The 21152-nt window shown below is 37.4% G+C and overlaps 1 protein-coding gene across 3 annotated transcripts in view; it reads right to left on the bottom strand.

Moving 5' to 3' along the window:
- INTS12 (integrator complex subunit 12) overlaps positions 1-21152 on the bottom strand; it is a 41488-nt gene that overhangs the window by 17939 nt on the left and 2397 nt on the right. For all 3 annotated transcript variants that reach the window (XM_030313325.1, XM_030313323.1, XM_030313324.1), the window contains exons 2-5: positions 14959-15123; positions 10953-11105; positions 3316-3503; positions 1472-1631 (exon numbers count right to left, since the gene is read on the bottom strand). In XM_030313325.1, the coding sequence (XP_030169185.1) occupies positions 1472-1631; positions 3316-3503; positions 10953-11105; positions 14959-15114 (657 nt within the window). In that variant the 5' untranslated portion in view covers positions 15115-15123. The remainder of the gene's footprint in view (positions 1-1471; positions 1632-3315; positions 3504-10952; positions 11106-14958; positions 15124-21152) is intronic.

Below are 21152 nucleotides of genomic sequence, written 5' to 3'. Positions count from 1 at the left end.
CATACATTTGGTGCAAACTAAGTCATATAAAATGGAGGAGAAAATACTTTGAGAGTAGTGTTTACTTACTTGAGACTTTACAATAAAATAACAGTAAAAAAAAAACCTTTGAAAGTATACTAAAGAAAGACATTATGGTCACAAATTATTTATTTTTACTATTATCAATTCTTAGTGACTACTTCTGTCAGTGCCCTGGAATGCACTATATTGCTCACCCATAATCATTTGGTTGAGGTCCTGGAAGACTAGTTTAAACAATAAACTAAATAAAAATCAGACTAAGAAAAATTATACCTTGTCACAGAAAATCCCTGTTACAAACTGAAAGTATACATACTAGTGAGATTAATAGGAAATAACATTTCATATTATATATATATTTAATGTTTATTTTTTGAGACAGAGAAAAAGGCAGAGCTGAGTGGTGAGGGTCAGAGAGAGGGAGACACAGAATCTGAAGCAGGCTCCAGGCTCCAAGCTGTGAGCACAGAGCCTGACGCAGGATTTGAACCCACAAACTGCGAGATCATGACCTGAATGGAAGTCAGACACTCAACCGACTGAACCACCCAGGTGCCCCAAACATTTCTTATTTCTGATTTAACTGACTGAAAAGTAAAATAGGTATCCTGAATTTTTACTTTTAACTAAATATTCCTAACTTTAAAAAAGATACATTTGACCAGAAAAGTCTATGTAGAAATTTATTTGGTTAACAGACATGAAAATTCTTCTATCAAGAATCCCTACTCTAAGGGAAGGAAGAAGAGGAGAAGCAAATAAGTCACTGGATTTCTTTAAAGGAAAATGAAGTTCACTTATCTATTTTTTAAATGAATAAAAGTTACAATGCTATCCAATATAACAAACGGAAACGCATTTTAGTATGATGTTAAAGGCAGTTATGTTAGTGAGCAGTAGAAAGAGAAAGTACATTGGGAAAATGAGATAAATGGTCACTCAAAGACAATGAGAAGGAAAAGACAGAAGAATAGAGAAACACACATGGAAAGATACAGATGCATATACAAATAAAGTCTCTGTAAACAGCTTGTGAGTTTGATGGTTTCAGCCACTCAGGAACAGACATTTTCAAAATGTCCTTACCAGACTCACCAAAGACCAGGGCTTTATATTTCACCATTTCCCACAGTGGTTTGTAGTATTTCTAAATGTTTGTAAATACACTGACATACTAGTAACAAACATTAATATTTTGTGAGTCTCTAATCTTGTTTATCTATAATAGAATAAGCTAAAAGCTGAACAGAGAAAAATGGATATAACATGGTCTAAGAGTTTAGGCATAGATACATAAATCATACATATACACTATACATACAAACAAATAATCAGTATTTGTAATTTTTTTTCAACTAACTTAAAGGTTCAAATGTTTATTTTGAAAGCAATTATCAGCAAAAAAATGACAGAGACCATTTAAAATAGAGAAAAAAAAGATTCTTACCATTCTTTTCATTTGTCTGGTACATCGGGCACAATACCACACAAGGCGAGGGTCATTCACTTCCTTGTCTGTCACCTGAGGCTTATGGCAATCTTGGTGGTAGAGATTATGGCACTCCTGACATTCTACTAATTGATTTCCAGATGCCACCGTCATTTGCCTAAGAAAATAACCATTAAACACTGCACTTATTTGAATGCAACAATTTGAAGCCATTTTAGGGTTGATTTTGTAAATGTGATATATTAAAGAAGGTGAACACCGAACAAGAAAATAATAAGCTCTAACATGTAGCCTGCACATGTTAGAGTTTTTAAAGCTTCTGCTCAACTATGAATACAAGGTGCCTCAGTAACTGAATTTGGCTATATTCTCTTTGCCATTTCACACTGTAATTTTTTTCTTTTTCCCAGAAAGTAGACTTTGGCTAGTTGTCCAACAGTCTCATAATATTTTCTCTATACTTCTATTATATTCCTTTTTATTTGTTACCTACATGCTGTTCTTTCTTCTTCATTAACATACAAGCTTCATTAAAAATAAGTTGTCTATATATTTAAATTGATTTATATATAAAGGTGGAAATAGGACCCAATTATCTACAGTGTTTAGCATATTGCTGTGCAAATATGGGTGTTCAATAAATACATGTGTTATCAGCTGAATAGGACGTGTATCAATAAAATATAAATTCTAGGGCGCCTGGGTGGCTGACTCTTGATTTCGGTTCAAGTCATGTTCTTGTGGTTTGTCATATCAAGTCCTGTGTCAGGATCTGTGCTGCCAGTGTGGAGCCTGCTTGGAATTCTCTCTCACCTTCTCTCTGTCCCTCCCCCACTCTCTCTCTCTCAAAATAAATAAATACTTATATTTATACATATACATATACATATATATATATGAATTCCAACAGCTCAAAAAGCAATCACCACAGACTTAGACTATCATAAGAACTCTCCAAATGGAAGGTTACAGTTACTAGTTCTCTTTCCATTATTACTATACCATTTATTTCTTATTTAAAAGTGATAAACTTTATGGTAGATGAAGGTTGAAATAAATATATGTGAAAACAATGAAGCTGTAACAAATGTTTATATTCAGAAATACATTAACTCATTCTCTACAAGGCTCACAAAAACTTATTTACTCAGTTCCAATGCACCAGAATCTAACATTTTCATGAAGAAAACAGCAACAAAGATGGTAATCTTTTGTTGTGCTAGGCAGTAAAAACCATTAACAATTAAAAATGTAGCTTTTTGCATCAAGGAGTTTCAAATTCAGTTATTCAGATTTGTACAGTGCATCTTCTAATAAGCAAAATTATTCATGTTTTTATAATTATGTATCCATGTTTTAAAACAACACTCAGAATAATCTACGTGATTCATTTACTTCTTTTCCATTATTTCTAGGAAATGATTTTATGGTGTTTAGAAAATGATGTATAACAGCCTATTTTATAAGTACTATCAACAATTCAGAAGGAAAAATAAAGCAACACAGACTTCTTAAAAAGAACAGAAATAATTGACTCTGCTAAATACTCTTCATCACTAAAGAATAACACAATAATTGGTTTCCCTCTAGAACCCAAGAATGCAGAAAATGCTGCTATGACATAATAGATTAAAGATGCCACAGTAAGAAAGATAAAATATTTAATAGTTTTCAAGATGTTAAATTGTTATATGGGGCAGTTCACAGAGAATAATTTACTCATCTATCTACTACCCACCACCAAATAATAAAAACAAAAGAAAAACACCCAACAATTGGTCTGATTTTTTTTTTCTTTTTGTTTGTTCTTCATGAAAACAAAAGAACCTGTGAAAACTTACCTACAAACAACACAGGCCAATCCCATCTCCATGGCAAAATCATCAGCACTGGTCTCCTCAAAACTGGAAAGGTCAGCCATAGCTAAATCCTTGCTAGTTTGGACAGTAATAGGAGAGGACCGTGTCTCTGGTTTCTCCAATCTAGGTTTCTTTGGAATATCAACTCCTTCAGTGATGTCTGATTTCATCTATAAAAAGCACCCAATTAGTAAGTAACATGTTAGAATAAACTTTAAATCACTGAAATGGATAAGATAGACACTGCACAATGACCAAGTCCACTTGATAGATATTTTGACATAGATAGTTAGGGGCAGATATAAACACTAAAGATCTGTAGAAGACTTATAGTAAATTCATCATCAATACATTGAAAGAAACCAGCAAGGTAGAAATAAAAATCAGAACATTTTAGCATGTAACTGTATCTGTCTTTTTATTCTTTTACCCATTAAAGAATTTTGGAAGCTCAGTGGGTTTACTTATATGCCCTGAGAAGCCACAGCACTAACAAGGCTATTTTTAAGGGTACTTTTTATTTTAAATATTTTAAATTATAAACTACCGATATTTAAAACATATTGAAAAGAAGTAAATAGCAAACTATCTACCAGTTATCCAGATATTGCCATATTTACTTCAAAGCAAATTCTGGCTCCTCTCTTTAAGATATAAATGTTATAGATGTATCTGTCAGATTGGCAACAATTAAAAAGTCTGGGAAGACATGGAGAATTTGCAATTCTTATACTTTATTCGTGAGAATATAAATTTAGTACATGCACTTTGGATAGTAATTGGCAATGTCTAGTAATGTTGAAGAGGTGCCTATCTTATTACATCCATTTACGGATATGCATCCTATAGAAACTATCACCATGTGCACAAAGAATTTATCTTTAAAGCAGTTCACTGAAGCTCCATTGTACTAGAAAAAAAAGAGAAATAAACTAACTCCTCATCAGTGGATAAACTGATTTACTTACTGAATAAATGTTACATGGTAGCTGAAAGAAACAGATCTTCATGTATCAACACAGATGAATTTCAAAAGCACACTTCTGAGTGATGAAAAAGTTGCCAAAAGATATACATGTACAGTATGATACCATTTATATAAATTTAAAAGCACAGAAAACAATATAGTGTACGAATAGCCAATATTTATCACAAGTATGAAAACATTTGGGACTAATATACTCCACTTTAAGGGCAGGGATTACTAAAGATTTTTTTTATGTATTTTTTACGAAGTGCTAAAATCTCAATAATTGACTATGTGCAAAAATCATTCAAAATAGGCAATCCAAGACTTATTTGCAGCTCTGTTAAGGTACACATCATCTTGTAACAAATTTCACATTTAGTCACTTATTCCTTCCTATCTTTTCTTCTCAGCAACTGTTCCATTTAGAATATTTACTATTTAAGTTATGGATTAAAGTTTATACTTGAAATTAGCACATCGCCTAGGGCTCAACTGCGTGTTGCCAATGACCTCAATAAATGGTTAAAAAAAAAAGTTTCTGACCGGGGGGGCAGGAAGATGGCGGCGTAGGAGGACGCTGGGATCACCGTGCGTCCTGCTGATCACTTAGATTCCACCTACACCTGCCTAAATAACCCAGAAAACCGCCAGAGGATTAGCAGAACGGAGTCACCGGACCCAAGTGCAGACGAGAGGCCCACGGAAGAGGGTAGGAAGGGCGGCGAGGCGGTGCGCGCTCCACGGACTGGCGGGAGGGAGCCAGGGCGGAGGGGCGGCTCGCCAGCCAAGCAGAGCCCTCGAGTCCGGCTTGCAAAAGCGGAGGGGCCTGACGGACTGTGTTACAACAGCAAGCGCGACTTAGCGTCTGGGAGGTCATAAGTTAACAGCTCTGCTCGGAAAGCGGGAAGGCTGGAGGACAAAGGGAGGGTGAGCTGCGGAGCCCCCGGAAGACAGAGCTCAGTTTGGCGGGGAACAAAGGCGCTCGCCAGCGCCATCTCCCCCGCCCATCCCCCAGCCAAAATCCCAAAGGGAACCGGTTCCGGCCAGGGAAATTGCTCGCTCCGCGCAAACACCCAACTCTGTGCTTCTGCGGAGCCAAACCTCGGCAGCGGATCTGACTCCCTCCGGCTGCCACAGGGCCCCTCCTGAAGTGGATCACCTAAGGAGAAGCGAGCTAAGCCTGCCCCCCCTCCCGCCGTGCACCTTGCCTTCCCACCCCAGCTAATACGCCAGATCCCCAGCATCACAAGCCTGGCAGTGTGCAAGTAGCCCAGACGGGCCACGCCACCCCACAGTGAATCCCGCCCCTAGGAGAGGGGAAGAGAAGGCACACACCAGTCTGACTGTGGCCCCAGCGGTGGGCTGGGGGCAGACATCAGGACTGACTGCGGCCCCGCCCACCAACTCCAGTTATACACCACAGCACAGGGGAAGTGCCCTGCAGGTCCTCACCACACCAGGGACTATCCAAAATGACCAAGCGGAAGAATTCCCCTCAGAAGAATCTCCAGGAAATAACAACAGCTAATGAGCTGATCAAAAAGGATTTAAATAATATAACAGAAAGTGAATTTAGAATAATAGTCATAAAATTAATCGCTGGGCTGGAAAATAGTATACAGGACAGCAGAGAATCTCTTGCTACAGAGATCAAGGGACTAAGGAACAGTCACGAGGAGCTGAAAAACGCTTTAAAGGAAATGCAAAACAAAATGCAAACCACCACGGCTCGGATGGAAGAGGCAGAGGAGAGAATAGGTGAACTAGAAGATAAAGTTATGGAAAAAGAGGAAGCTGAGAAAAGAGAGATAAAAAAATCCAGGAGTATGAGGGGAAAATTAGAGAACTAAGTGATACACTAAAAAGAAATAATATACGCATAATTGGTATTCCAGAGGAGGAAGAGAGAGGGAAAGGTGCTGAAGGGGTACTTGAAGAAATAATAGCTGAGAACTTCCCTGAACTGGGGAAGGAAAAAAGGCATTGAAATCCAAGAGGCACAGAGAACTCCCTTCAGACGTAACTTGAATCGATCTTCTGCACGACATATCATAGTGAAACTGGCAAAATACAAGGATAAAGAGAAAATTCTGAAAGCAGCAAGGGGTAAACGTGCCCTCACATATAAAGGGAGACCTATAAGACTCGTGACTGATCTCTCTTTTGAAACTTGGCAGGCCAGAAAGAATTGGCACGAGATTTTCAGGGTGCTAGACAGCAAAAATATGCAGCCGAGATCCTTTATCCAGCAAGTCTGTCATTTAGAATAGAAGGAGAGATAAAGGTCTTCCCAAACAAACAAAAACTGAAGGAATTTGTCACCACTAAACCAGCCCTACAAGAGATCCTAAGGGGGACCCTGTGAGACAAAGTACCAGAGACATCACTACAAGCATAAAACATACAGACATCACAATGACTCTAAACCCGTATCTTTCTATAATAACACTGAATGTAAATGGATTAAATGCGCCAACCAAAAGACACAGGGTATCAGAATGGATAAAAAAACAAGACCCATCTATTTGCTGTCTACAAGAGACTCATTTTAGACCTGAGGACACCTTTAGATTCAGAGTGAGGGGATGGAGAACTATTTATCATGCTACTGGAAGCCAAAAGAAAGCTGGAGTAGCCATACTTATATCAGACAAACTAGACTTTAAATTAAAGGCTGTAACAAGAGATGAAGAAGGACATTATATAATAGTTATAGGGTCTATCCATCAGGAAGAGCTAACAATTATAAATGTCTATGCGCCGAATACCGGAGCCCCCAAGTATATAAAACAATTACTCATAAACAGAAGCAACCTTATTGATAAGAATGTGGTAATTGCAGGGGACTTTAACACCCCACTTACAGAAATGGATAGATCATCTAGACACACGGTCAATAAAGAAACAAGGGCCCTGAATGAGACATTGGATCAGATGGACTTGACAGATATATTTAGAACTCTGCATCCCAAAGCAACAGAATATACTTTCTTCTCGAGTGCACATGGAACATTCTCCAAGATAGATCATATACTGGGTCACAAAACAGCCCTTCATAAGTTTACAAGAATTGAAATTATACCATGCATACTTTCAGACCACAATGCTATGAAGCTTGAAATCAACCACAGGAAAAAGTCTGGAAAACCTCCAAAAGCGTGGAGGTTAAAGAACACCCTACTAACGAATGAGTGGGTCAACCAGGCAATTAGAGAAGAAATCAAAAAATATATGGAAACAAACGAAAATGAAAATACAACAATCCAAACGCTTTGGGACGCAGCGAAGGCAGTCCTGAGAGGAAAATACATCGCAATCCAGGGCCTATCTCAAGAAACAAGAAAAATCCCAAATACAAAATCTAACAGCACACCTAAAGGAAATAGAAGCAGAACAGCAAAGGCAGCCTAAACCCAGCAGAAGAAGAGAAATCATAAAGATCAGAGCAGAAATAAACAATATAGAATCTAAAAAACTGTAGAGCAGATCAACGAAACCAAGAGTTGGTTTTTTGAAAAATAAACAAAATTGACAAACCTCTAGCCAGGCTTCTCAAAAAGAAAAGGGAGATGACCCAAATAGATAAAATCATGAATGAAAATGGAATGATTACAACCAATCCCTCAGAGATACAAACAATTATCAGGGAATACTATGAAAAATTATATGCCAACAAATTGGACAACCTGGAAGAAATGGACACATTCCTGAACACCCACACTCTTCCAAAACTCAATCAGGAGGAAATAGAAAGCTTGAACAGACCATAACCAGCGAAGAAATTGAATCGGTTATCAAAAATCTCCCAACAAATAAGAGTCCAGGACCAGATGGCTTCCCAGGGGAGTTCTACCAGACATTTAAAGCAGAGATAATACCTATCCTTCTCAAGCTATTCCAAGAAATAGAAAGGGAAGGAAAACTTCCAGACTCATTCTATGAAGCCAGTATTACTTTGATTCCTAAACCAGACAGAGACCCAGTAAAAAAAGAGAACTACAGGCCAATATCCCTGAGGAATATGGATGCAAAAATTCTCAATAAGATACTAGCAAATCGAATTCAACAGCATATAAAAAGAATTATTCACCATGATCAAGTGGATTCATTCCTGGGATGCAGGGCTGGTTCAACATTTGCAAATCAATCAACGTGATACATCACATTAACAAAAAAAAAGAGAAGAACCATATGATCCTGTCAATCGATGCAGAAAAGGCCTTTGACAAAATCCAGCACCCTTTCTTAATAAAAACCCTTGAGAAAGTCGGGATAGAAGGAACATACTTAAAGATCATAAAAGCCATTTATGAAAGCCCACAGCTAACATCATCCTCAACGGGGAAAAACTGAGAGCTTTTTCCCTGAGATCAGGAACACGACAGGATGCCCACTCTCACCGCTGTTGTTTAACATAGTGCTGGAAGTTCTAGCATCAGCAATCAGACAACAAAAGGAAATCAAAGGCATCAAAATTGGCAAAGATGAAGTCAAGCTTTCGCTTTTTGCAGATGACATGATTTGTACATGGAAAATCCGATAGACTCCACCAAAAGTCTGCTAGAACTGATACATGAATTCAGCAGAGTTGCAGGATACAAAATCAATGTCCAGAAATCAGTTGCATTCTTATGCACTAACAATGAAGCAACAGAAAGACAAATAAAGAAAATGATCCCATTCACAATTGCACCAAGAAGCATAAAATACCTAGAATAAATCTAACCAAAGATGTAAAGGATCTGTATGCTGAAAACTATAGAAAGCTTATGAAGGTAATTGAAGAAGACTTAAAGAAATGGAAAGACATTCCCTGCTCATGGATTGGAAAAATAAATATTGTCAAAATGTCAATACTACCCAAAGCTATCTACACATTCAATGCAATCCCAATCAAAATTGCACCAGCATTCTTCTCGAAACTAGAACAAGCAATCCTAAAATTCATATGGAACCACAAAAGGCCCCGAATAGCCAAAGGAATTTTGAAGAAGAGGACCAAAGTAGGAGGCATCACAATCCCAGACTTTAGCCTCTACTACAAAGCTGTAATCATCAAGACGGCATGGTATTGGCACAAAAACAGACACACAGACCAATGGAATAGAATAGAAACCCCAGAACTAGACCCACAAACGTATGGCCAACTCATCTTTGACAAAGCAGGAAAGAACATCCAATGGAAAAAAGACAGCCTCTTTAACAAATGGTGCTGGGAGAACTGGACAGCAACATGCAGAAGGTTGAAACTAGACCACTTTCTCACACCATTTACAAAAATAAACTCAAAATGGATAAAGGACCTAAATGTGAGACAGGAAACCATCAAAAACCTTAGAGGAGAAAGCAGGAAAAGATCTCTCTGACCTCAGCCGTAGCAATCTCTTACTCGACACATCCCCAAAGGCAAGGGAATTAAAAGCAAAAGTGAATTACTGGGACCTTATGAAGATAAAAAGCTTCTGTACAGCAAAGGAAACAACCAACAAAACTAAAAGGCAACCAACGGAATGGGAAAAGATATTTGCAAATGACATATCGGACAAAGGGCTAGTATCTATAAAGAGCTCACCAAACTCCACACCCGAAAAACAAATAACCCAGTGAAGAAATGGGCAGAAAACATGAATAGACACTTCTCTAAAGAAGACATCCAGATGGCCAACAGGCACATGAAAAGATGTTCAGCGTCGCTCCTTATCAGGGAAATACAAATCAAAACCACACTCAGGTATCACCTCACGCCAGTCAGAGTGGCCAAAATGAACAAATCAGGAGACTATAGATGCTGGAGAGGATGTGGAGAAACGGGAACCCTCTTGCACTGTTGGTGGGAATGCAAATTGGTGCAGCCGCTCTGGAAAGCAGTGTGGAGGTTCCTCGGAAAATTAAAAATAGACCTACCCTATGACCCAGCAATAGCACTGCTAGGAATTTATCCAAGGGATACAGGAGTACTGATGCATAGGGGCACTTGTACCCCAATGTTCATAGCAGCACTCTCAACAATAGCCAAATTATGGAAAGAGCCTAAATGTCCATCAACTGATGAATGGATAAAGAAATTGTGGTATATATACACAATGGAGTACTATGTGGCAATGAGAAAAAATGAAATATGGCCCTTTGTAGCAACGTGGATGGAACTGGAGAGTGTAATGCTAAGTGAAATAAGCCATACAGAGAAAGACAGATACCATATGGTTTCACTCTTATGTGGATCCTGAGAAACTTAACAGGAACCCATGGGGGAGGGGAAGGAAAAAAAAAAAAAAAAAGAGGTTAGAGTGGGAGAGAGCCAAAGCATAAGAGACTGTTAAAAACTGAGAACAAACTGAGGGTTGATGGGGGGTGGGAGGGAGGGGAGGGTGGGTGATGGGTATTGAGGAGGGCACCTTTTGGGATGAGCACTGGCTGTTGTATGGAAACCAATTTGTCAATAAATTTCATAAAAAAAAAAAAAAAAAAAAAGTTTCTAAGTTTTACTTATTTTTCAAAAAATCGACATCTATAATTATCCAAATATGTTTACTGGGTAATTATTGTGTACTTTTACCTACTATTATATAAAAGAAGTGAACACCAAAAAATTGTTCCTGCCTATAAGCACAATTGATTTCCTTTTTTAAAAACTAGATTAAATTCTTACTTTATCAGCTGGTCTCTTTTCAGCTTCCTTCTTTACTTTTTCAGTTGTGAGGACTTTGCCATTATTATTGCCAGAAGGAAGACTGGAGGATGTTTTGGGCTCTTGCTTAACAGAAATAGCTTTTGCACTTGAAATTTTGGGTGGCTCCACATCCTAAGAGATGAAATAAAAAGATACCAATAATCAACTGTTCTAACCAATTGTAGAAAGTAGACCACAAATGTAAACAATTTTCATGTTTGGCCAATGTAACATCCATTTCTTTAAACAGATTTATTGAGAAATAATTGATATACAAACTGCATCTATTAAAGTATAAAATTTGCTAAGTTTCATGTGAAACCAGCACTACAATCAACATAATAAAAATATCCATCATCCCCCAAAGTTTCCTTGTGGCCCACTATAATTACTCTTAGAGGCATACATCCTAGAGAAACTATGTCCCCCCATCCTCAGGCAACCATGCTTTCTGGAACTACAAATTAATTTCCATTTCCTAGAAATTTATATGAACAGAATCATACAGTGTGTACTCCTTTTTCTGGCTTCTTTCACTCAGTCTACTTATTTTGATATTGATTCATATTGTGCAGTATATCAATAGTTCATTCCTTATATATTGCTGAGTAATATTCTACTGAATGGATATACCACTTGTTTATCCATTTATCCATTGGTGGATACTTGTTTATAGTTTGGGGCTATTACAAATAACGTTATTATGACCATTCATGTACAAATCTTTGTATGGACATTTACTTCCATTTCTCCACAATTAATGTCTAGGAGTGAAATGGCTGGATTATATGAGGTGTATGTTTAACTTTTTAAAAAACTGCCAAACCATTTTCCAAAGTGTTATGCCATTTTCCATTTCCACCAGTTGTATATGACTCCTTCACATCCTCATCAACACATCCTCGTTTTACTTTTAGACATTCTAATAGGTATATAGTAGTATATTACTGTGGATTCAATTTCCATTTGCCTAATGTCTAATGATGTTGAATCGTTTTTCAAGTGCTTGTCTACCATACGTTATTTTGTTTGGAAGTTTTTATTAAAATGTTTTGTCCTTTTTAAAAAATGGAGTTGTTTGTTTTATTAATGACTCTAAAAAGTTCTCTATAGGTTCTGGATACAAGTCCTTCATCGACACATAATTTACAAATATTTTCACACCAGTCTCTGGCTTGTCTTTTTTTTATTTAAAAAAATTTTTTTTTTCTTTTAACATTTGATTAGTTTTTGAGAGAGAGAGAGAGAGAGAGAGAGACAGAGTACGAGCAGGGGAGGGGCAGACAGGGAGACAGAATCCACGAAGCAGGCTGCAGGCTATGAGCTGTCAGCACAGAGCCTGATGTGGGACTTGAACACATGAAACACGAGATCATAACCTGAGCCGAAGTTGGATGCTTAATGGACTGAGCTACCCAGGCACCCCTGGCTTGTCTTCTTATTCTGTTTTATGCTTCCAATCCTTGTTCTTATATTACCACTTTGCAGATATTTATACTTGCTATGTATTACTAATAGATAGTATAAAAAGTTTATGTATAAGATACCTCTTGGAATCGCCCTTCAAAAAAGGAGGGCATTTCCTACCATTCTAAATAAAACTAGCACATCTGAGTGCAGTCTACTTTTTTGAGACAGCAGATAAATGTAGAAAAATACAAACAGGAACGATATACATTAGATTCAGAACAGTAGTAACCTTCAAGGAGGAAGAAATGGGGAAGGGATAAAGAATGGGGCTTTCGATTTCTTGGTAGTTGCACTTGATTTATTGTGCTGTCTGGAGGAGGTGTTGGCAAACTGAGGCCTGGAGGCCAAATCTGGCCTATTGCCTGTTTTTTTATAAATAACGTTACATTAGAACACAGCAATACTCATTCATTTTAATGTATTATCTGTGGCACTTGCATGCGACCATGGCAGAATTAGATTGTTGTGCCAGAGACCATGTGGCCCACAAAGCCTAAAATATTTACTATTTGATACTTTACAGAAAGTTTGGTGACCATTCATGTAGACTTAGGAAAGTGATGGAAAAAATGTTAGTAACGCAGATTAATTTAAAAGTGTAACATAAAAAACGAAAAACATAATCTTGTAGCATTTGAAAACTATTATCTAATTCAGCAAAAAAGTTACAAGTCATTGGCGGAGGAGTTAAGTTCTAAGTTTTTTTTTTTTTTTTTTTTTTTTTTTTTTTTAAGTTTATTTTGAGAGAGGTTAGGAGCAAGAGGGGGAGGGGCAGAGAGAGGGGGAAAGAAAACTCCAACATGGGGCTAGAACTGAGGAACAAGGAGATCAAGACCTGGGCTGAAATCCTGAGTCAGACACATAACTGACTGTGTCCCATCTAAGTTCATTATTTCACATAGGACTTACTGAATGATGTAAATGAAGATATCAACTGGTTTTTACGTTGCAATTACACTTGGAGAGCCAGCTGTCAATGTTTCTAAGCATACCACTGCCTCCAGGTGATTCTCTCTCTAGAGATGTAAATGGCAGCTGAAGGCTACAATGTAATGAATCCACGGTTTTTAAATACCTGACAGTATTTTCTCTAAACTGATCAATAAGAAGAAACTCTAGTTAGAAATCTAAGGGCAGGAGGCTTTTTAATCAAAACAAATTTTTCATGTACTTTAATAGATGAACTTCCTTCTGTTTGAGAATCTCAAAATACAGTACTGCTTCTTTAGTAATAATAGGTTTTACCTATTGGGATATTATCAACATTCAGAGCAGAATGAACTTACTAGTGTGTTTTGTAGAGCTGTATAATTTGGCCAGTTTGAACTCACTGAATTTACCAGAATGAGAATGGTAGAAGAAATAAGGACACAATGGCGCTACTATTCAAAGGGCAATAAAAAGGCTTGAGAATACTAGAGCTAGTGTTAAAAGAAGACTGGGGACAAAATACCACTGTTTACTTGGGCACTGAGTCTGGGACTTGGGCCTGTCTTTAATTTGAGATTGTGGGTTAGACTGAGCTAGTGATGTAATCCTGTCTTCCTTTTCTCATCTTGTTATCTGGGTCCAAAGACCTGGATGACTTTGGAGTTTCAGGGCTCTAGAGCTTTGGAAAGGTTTGAAAGAATGTCTCAGGTATTACAAATATAATAAATGTTGCCATTCACTAAGAGCCTATTATGTACCGGGTAGATACTGCACTAGGTGGCTTACATGCTTTATCTCATTTAATTTTCACAATTTTGCAAGGTAATCCTTATTACCTCCATTCTACTAATGAAGAAATAGAGGCTGGGGGAAATGAAGTTACTGTGTACCTCGGTTTCCTTATTTTTAAATGAAAATAAATAACACCTATTTCAAAAGATCATTATCACAATTAAAATTAATTATACACATACACCAAGCAGAAAAATACCTGAAACACAATAAATGTTCAAGATACATTATCTATTACTACACAACTAGTAAGAGGCAAACTGGGATTCAAAACAGGTTTGTCTGCTTCCAAAATGTATATTCTTTTCACATAAAGTTGTTTGGCTGCTTTGTCATTATCAAAGTTGGAGCCACATAGTTGTCATAATTTATCCACATACCTCCTTTTCCCCTTAAAGTATCCTATCCATATTCAATCTACTTCATTGCAAAATTTGTCCTTTTACTTCATTAAACATTAAAACATTAGAGAATAATTACAAGTCACAGTTTCATCCAGTAGCTTAAAATTTTGGGGGATGAGAAACAATTGGAAATTAAATCATAAATAAGTAGGTTTCCCTACACATAAAGTAGAACAGAGTATCCCTCACACCCAGCTAACTTTTCCATGTAGAGTAAAAGTTCTCTGAAAACATGAAGGAAGAATAGAACACTAAAGAATATAATTTCTTCATGCCACAATGAAAGATTATTTTGGCAGGGAGACTGTTTTAAGATGGTCTAAATATTAACATTGTTCTACTGCAGGCCTTAACAAAACTCCCCCCAAGCTTTTAATTCTTGCAGGTACCTTTTGAGATGGACGGTAACTTGAATCAATGCCCCGAGCCAAAGATTCATCAAGTAGTGCCTTTAGCTTTTCTGCAGAATCTTTACTTTTTGAATGTAAGAAGCCAAGTGCTTTCAAAAAAATGGGATCAAGTTCCAAGTTCACAGCAGCAGCCATTGCAAACACCTGAAGAAAATAAGAAAGAGGGGGGATTAATTTAGAGACAATGAGCAATTATCTATGTTAAAGTTTATCTATCAGGTTCTTTTATTTATAATAGGTAATACTGTGCCCATTATACAAAATCTGAAACATCAGAAGAAAAGTAAATTTCCTTGTTATTCCTACCAAATTCGTTTCCCCTGAAGCAAGAACCTTATCAGTGTTGTGTGTATCCAGACCCTGAATTCAAATTCAAATTCAAATCCTGAATTTGAAATGCAGATAAGCTCCTCCCTGCCACAGAGCACCTTCCTCAGGGTTTTAAAATATATGCTTACAGTTCAGTGTACAGGAACTTGATGTGTTTAGGTCAGGTTTACCATATGTCAAAATTTCTTCTCTCAAACCTTATTTCCATTACCAAAAAAAAAAAAAAAAAAAAAAAAAAAAAGATTTGAGGCGGCGAGGCATGGCAGGAGAACAATGGTTAAAGGAAACATCAGGTGATGAGCTAAAGGTCATTGCTGCAACTTTTACCTCAACTACCTTTTTTAAATCTCCTTAGTCCTCAACTCCATTCTTGAATGCCTCAGAAAACATACTAAGATAATCTATTGGACTACATTTAGATTGTGGTATCTCATGCATTAACCTACTTTTAAAAAGCAAGGTCTCTGAGGAATGGTGCCATAGTTACTACCAAAAAATTATATATACATAATATAATTTATATACATAATATAAAATCTCTCCCATAGGGCCTGTGATAATGCTCCGTGTCATTAGCTTAAAATACAGTGAAGATGTACATCAAAGGCTTATGAAATTCCAAAACATTAAAAAATTTTGTTTTCAGCTAATACCAATGCTATCATGTGGTTCTAATTCTTGTGTCACTTTTTCAAATATTACTCCAGGCAAGGAATTATTAAAATAAAAATGTATACTTTGTGTTCAATCCTTTGATCAATATTCTAGGGCTTGAAATTGTCTTCTATCCTTGAGGTTAATATTGTAATAATGCAACACACATGTACTGTTAGAGTTAAAGATCTATCAGCAATTCCACAGTAATCTCTCATTTTCAGGGGTTTATAAAGCCATTAAAGCTTGCTGTAGGTTGAATCTTGGCATATGAAAGTTCAGACTAAAGATGAATTTTGTTTGTTCCTTCCCCATCTACTTCTCCCCAATCCCTTTCCAACTTTGACAGGAAACACACCCCCACACCTACAGGCTTTTTTTTTTTTTTTTTAGTTTTCAAGACGGTATTAGATACCTTTCTGATAGCCTCAAAATTATTGTCAAATTCCGTACTCTAATGAAACACCTGAATCATCCATGAATCCCAAAGCCAATACTAAAAGGACAATTATCTACCTCAAACAGTTGTATTAGTAATTTAATGAAAACTGAGAAGCAATCTGTCACTTAAGACTATATTATTACATACATCATCTATGTAGATGATAGGTACAGAAAGGTTTTTTTTTTAATTTACTCATGGTATAGGCTGATTACTATACATATTTTCTGGAGAAAATAGCTCATTAAAATGTCCATGATGAAAAGAGTAAACCTGCCATTCCTCCTGAGTGCTCAAGGGGAATATGGCCTAACCTTTTTATTGACCAAACTTTTTATAGTTAAAAAGCACAGCATTTACTTATCCAGAACAATCTGTTTTACGACGTGCTGACCAAAGGGCTAATATAGAGAAGAATCCTTCCAATATACTAGAAAAACAATTACTTGAAATTTCTATGCTGGAAACCAGAAGCAAGGTATTTACTGTTATGTATTTCCATAATCACAGACAAAAGGTTTGTATTACAGATTAGGTGACAAGAGTCAGTGCCTAGCTTATAAGACTATAGAAGTCATGTCATCAACACCAACATTCCAACTGGAACCTTGGAATCCATTCTTTTTATATGATCCTGCAGTTATAAAACTGAATAGGCTTTGTACCCATGCCCTAAATTACTAACATGTCTCAAAGGTCTTAATAGTGGAATATAGGGAAAAAATATAAGAATTTCTATTTTTAATTTTTTATTAAAAATACGCTATTAATACACAGAGTGATAGCAGTGTAGACATATAATTGATAACACATATAATGAAGTGTGCTCAATTTCACCCTCAGGGAATGATGAGACAAGTTTGGAGGCCAGCTTTAGTCTATCCAGGAACTGCTAGTTTTCCTTTCCCTATTATGTATACATCAAGGCTGCTTAAGGTACAAACTACCTTTCCGTAGAAAGGCCTTCCAGTACTTTCATTCAGCTAAGCCCTTCCCTCCCTCCACAATAACTTCATTGCTGGCTGCCCATAATCTTCTAGCCCCTACTCATTATCTATATATTCCCCTATATTTTCTACCTTGTTTTTCAAGCACTCCTTGCATCTCTTTACCTTTACTATTTCCCCCACTACATCTCCTTTTTACCATGGTCTCCCAAGTGGTACTCCTTCGACTTCCTACTCAAAGAGCAAAGAGGTCTACAGAGACCTTATTCCATATAGCTGCTTTTGGAGAAACATTCCATGGCCACCATTTATCAACATCTTCCCTTGAAATCTATACCTATACCTTCCTGGTTGCTAAGGTATGGAACATTTGCACTAGGCTCATCTTCTTACTTCTCCCCACTGTCATCTCTGGCAATTTTAGCATCTATATTGATGATCTTCTCCAGCTTCCTAGTTTACTTAGATCTTCAATCCCAAAGAGCTTCATCTTCAGCCACCAAAGCCTGAAAGTAGCCACAATTATTCTCCTTTTTTTGACTATAATCTTGTATCTTTTTATCTCTTCCACTGTTTTCACTAAGGAACCTCTTCAAGGTACCAGGTCAACCTTCCTTTATTTTGCCTCCTCCCCCTGTCCCCCATTTCTTTCCTTGCGTTCCACCTGCATTTTGAATTTATAGAGGCCTCCAGTTTCTTAGTTCCCTCTGCTTTCTCCTTATTGGCACCTCCTTGCCTCAACTTCTTTCCCACATCAAACAGAAAACAGTATTTGGGCCTAAAATAAAACACTCAGTTACATGTTTTATCCTATATATTTTAGTTTTCTATCTTACTTTTCGTCTTTTTTTTTTTTTTTTTTTTTTTTACAGTTTATTTATTTATTTTGAGAGAGACAGAGACAGTGCAAGTCGGGTAGAGGCAGAGAGAGAGGAAGAAAGAGAGAATCCCAAGCAGGCTTTGCACCATCAGCACAGAGCAGGATGCAGGACTCAAACCCACAAAACAGTGAGATCATGACCTGAGCTGAAATCAAGAGTTGGATGCTCAACCGACTAAGCCACTCAGGTGCCCCTCCTCACCCTTTTATATTGCTTTCTCTAGTTTCTATTACTTCTCCTTTCTTATGGACAAATGCACACATAGTAAAATTTATTTTTCAGCTACTGAAGTCCTTAAAGAGGTCAGCAACTAATTTCTCAATTTATCTCCTTTATTATTATAACCAAAAATATTTTCCTGGAGTTGTACCAAATTATGTTAACTTTTATATAGTTCCTTCCCTGTATATTCCAAAATCCATGACCAAAACAGACTGGAAAAGAGCCATATATCATTCTTATTGAGGATTAGAGCTAAGAATTCACTCCCACCAATACCACTATTATCCCATTCCTAGGTTATTGACATTTTTTAAAGTAGTAATTACTAATTTTCTGACATTCTTTTTTTTAAAGCAACACCTAGACTTTAAATTAATTCTACATTTAAAGCATTAAGTTTCTTTCATGTATCTGTATCTGTATATATCTATTTACATATATATACACACCTAGGACTTGTTTTTTAGAATTCTAATCCTCAGTGAGAATTCTTAGCTCATGATAGGAATCATCCATGGCAAATGCATATAGCACAGAAATTCCCACTAAACAGTGATCTTTTTCCCCACCTCTTTCTATCCATCTAGATTTATTTGCAGTATGTCATTAAAAAAAATTTTTAATGCTTATTTATTTTTGAGACAGAGGACAGAGCATGAGTGGCAGAGGGGGAGAGAAAGAGGGAGACAGAGAACTCATAGCAGGCTCCAGGCTCTGCGCTGTCAGCACAGAACCCAACGCAGGGCTCAAACCCACGAACTGTGAGATCATGACCTGAGACAAAGTTGGACTCTTAACCAACAGAGCCACCCAGATGCCCCTATAGTATGTCATTTTACTTCCTGTCCTATATTTCATGGTCCAGGTTTTCAAAGACTCTCTTCTCTAAACACCTGTGTTCCACAGTCCTATAATTTCATCTACTTTGTAGCCATCCATCCTGTTATTTACCTTCTCCCTGCCTGCACCCAAACTCCTAAATGCAGCTGAGAGGAATACACTCTCCATCTGTAGAGTCACCAATCTCATCTAGGCACTCAATACAATTTAGCAATCCTATCATGCTTCTACTCACTTCCCTACTTTCTGCCAAGATCAGTTACACTTTCTCCATTTTCCTTGAAACTGCTACAGTATCTCAGTAGATGTCTTCACCAATTTCACAGAGAAGACAAAAGCTGTCAGAGAGAAACTAAATCAACATCCTGCCACTACATCTACAAACTTACCTGCACCCATCCTTTCCTTTTTCCCACCTGATAAATGAAGAGGTGGCTCTCCATGTAATGCTACCTGTAACTGGATTCTACCTTTTCCTTCCCCATCTGGACCCTGAACTACGGATTATTTACTATGTCCTCTCCATCGCCCTCTCATTCTCCTGGCATCTTTTCATTTACATTTAAATATATTCAAGCCTCTTCTATCCGGTCTTCCTCATTTCATAGCAAAACTTCCTTCAGAAAGTCATCCTCATTCTATACTCCCTTTTTTCATTCTTCTACTTATGCTGCATTTAATCCTGCAATCTGGCGTTTGTCCCACCATTCCATCCGTGAAAATGTTCTCACCACCGTATTCATAGCTTTAGGTAAACAGATACTGTTTCTTCCTCCTACTTCTTTCTTAGCCTTTTTGTAGGTTCCTATTCCACTTCAACTTAAGTGAGTTCTGGGTCTCTTCTTGTCTCACTCTACACCTTTCTCTCAAAATGTGCCATCTGGATCAGAAGCACAGGCATTACCTGGGAACCTGTTAGAATGCAAACTCTTGGTCTCTACCATGAGACCAACTGAAGAAAAAACTCTGGGCCCAGAAATCTGTATTAAGCCTTCAAAGTGATTCTGATCCACTCTAAAAGCTTGAGAATTACTGTGCTAGACAATTTGATCTATACTCTTTTGCCACGGATTATAAATTTATCTCTCTGGCCCATCTATCTCTTCCAAGATCCAAATGCCAGCTTTAAATGGGTATCTCACTGGTGCCTCCTATTCAACATGTCCCTAACAGAGCCACTCATAACCTCTTCTTCTGTCTCCCAACCAGATCTTCTAGCATTCCCTCTCTCAAATGATACTTAACCCCACTGCTCCAGCCAGAACCTGAGTATCAGCTACTCCTCCTACTTCCTGAACCCTCACCCTACACCCCTGTGTTCAGTCACCAAACTTCCTAAATATACCTCAAATTCATCTACTTTTTTCAATCCTTGCTACCACCACCCTAGACCAAGCTATCACCACCTATTATCTGGCCTACCATATTAGCTTGATCAGTCTCCCCACAATCACTCTTGTCCCTCTCCACATCTTTCTGTATTATTCACTGGGTTAAAATGCCCTTTGCACTTCTTGCTGTCCAAAGGTTAAAGAACAAGATCCTTAACGAGGTCTCTAATGCCCTACATGATCTGGTAGTACATGTAAAATAGTTACAAGAGTACCTGGCACAGAGTACACACTCATTAAATACTATCTAGTATCTCAGACTATTCCCACTCCTCACTCGCTGTTGTAGTCACATAATTTAGTTTAAGTCTTTCAACATATCATACGCTCTCACCTCAGCACATCAGTAGAAAGTGCCCCATGCCCATCTTATTCATCCTTCACATCTCAGTATTTTTTTTCCCCATACTTCCCAAATACAATAAGAAGTCTTACTGTTATTCTGTTCCCAAACATCCTGGAAGTT

The sequence above is a fragment of the Lynx canadensis genome, chromosome B1, assembly GCF_007474595.2.
Source record: "Lynx canadensis isolate LIC74 chromosome B1, mLynCan4.pri.v2, whole genome shotgun sequence".
Taxonomy (NCBI): Eukaryota; Metazoa; Chordata; class Mammalia; order Carnivora; family Felidae; genus Lynx; species Lynx canadensis.
This window is presented reverse-complemented; position numbering and strand designations above follow the sequence as displayed.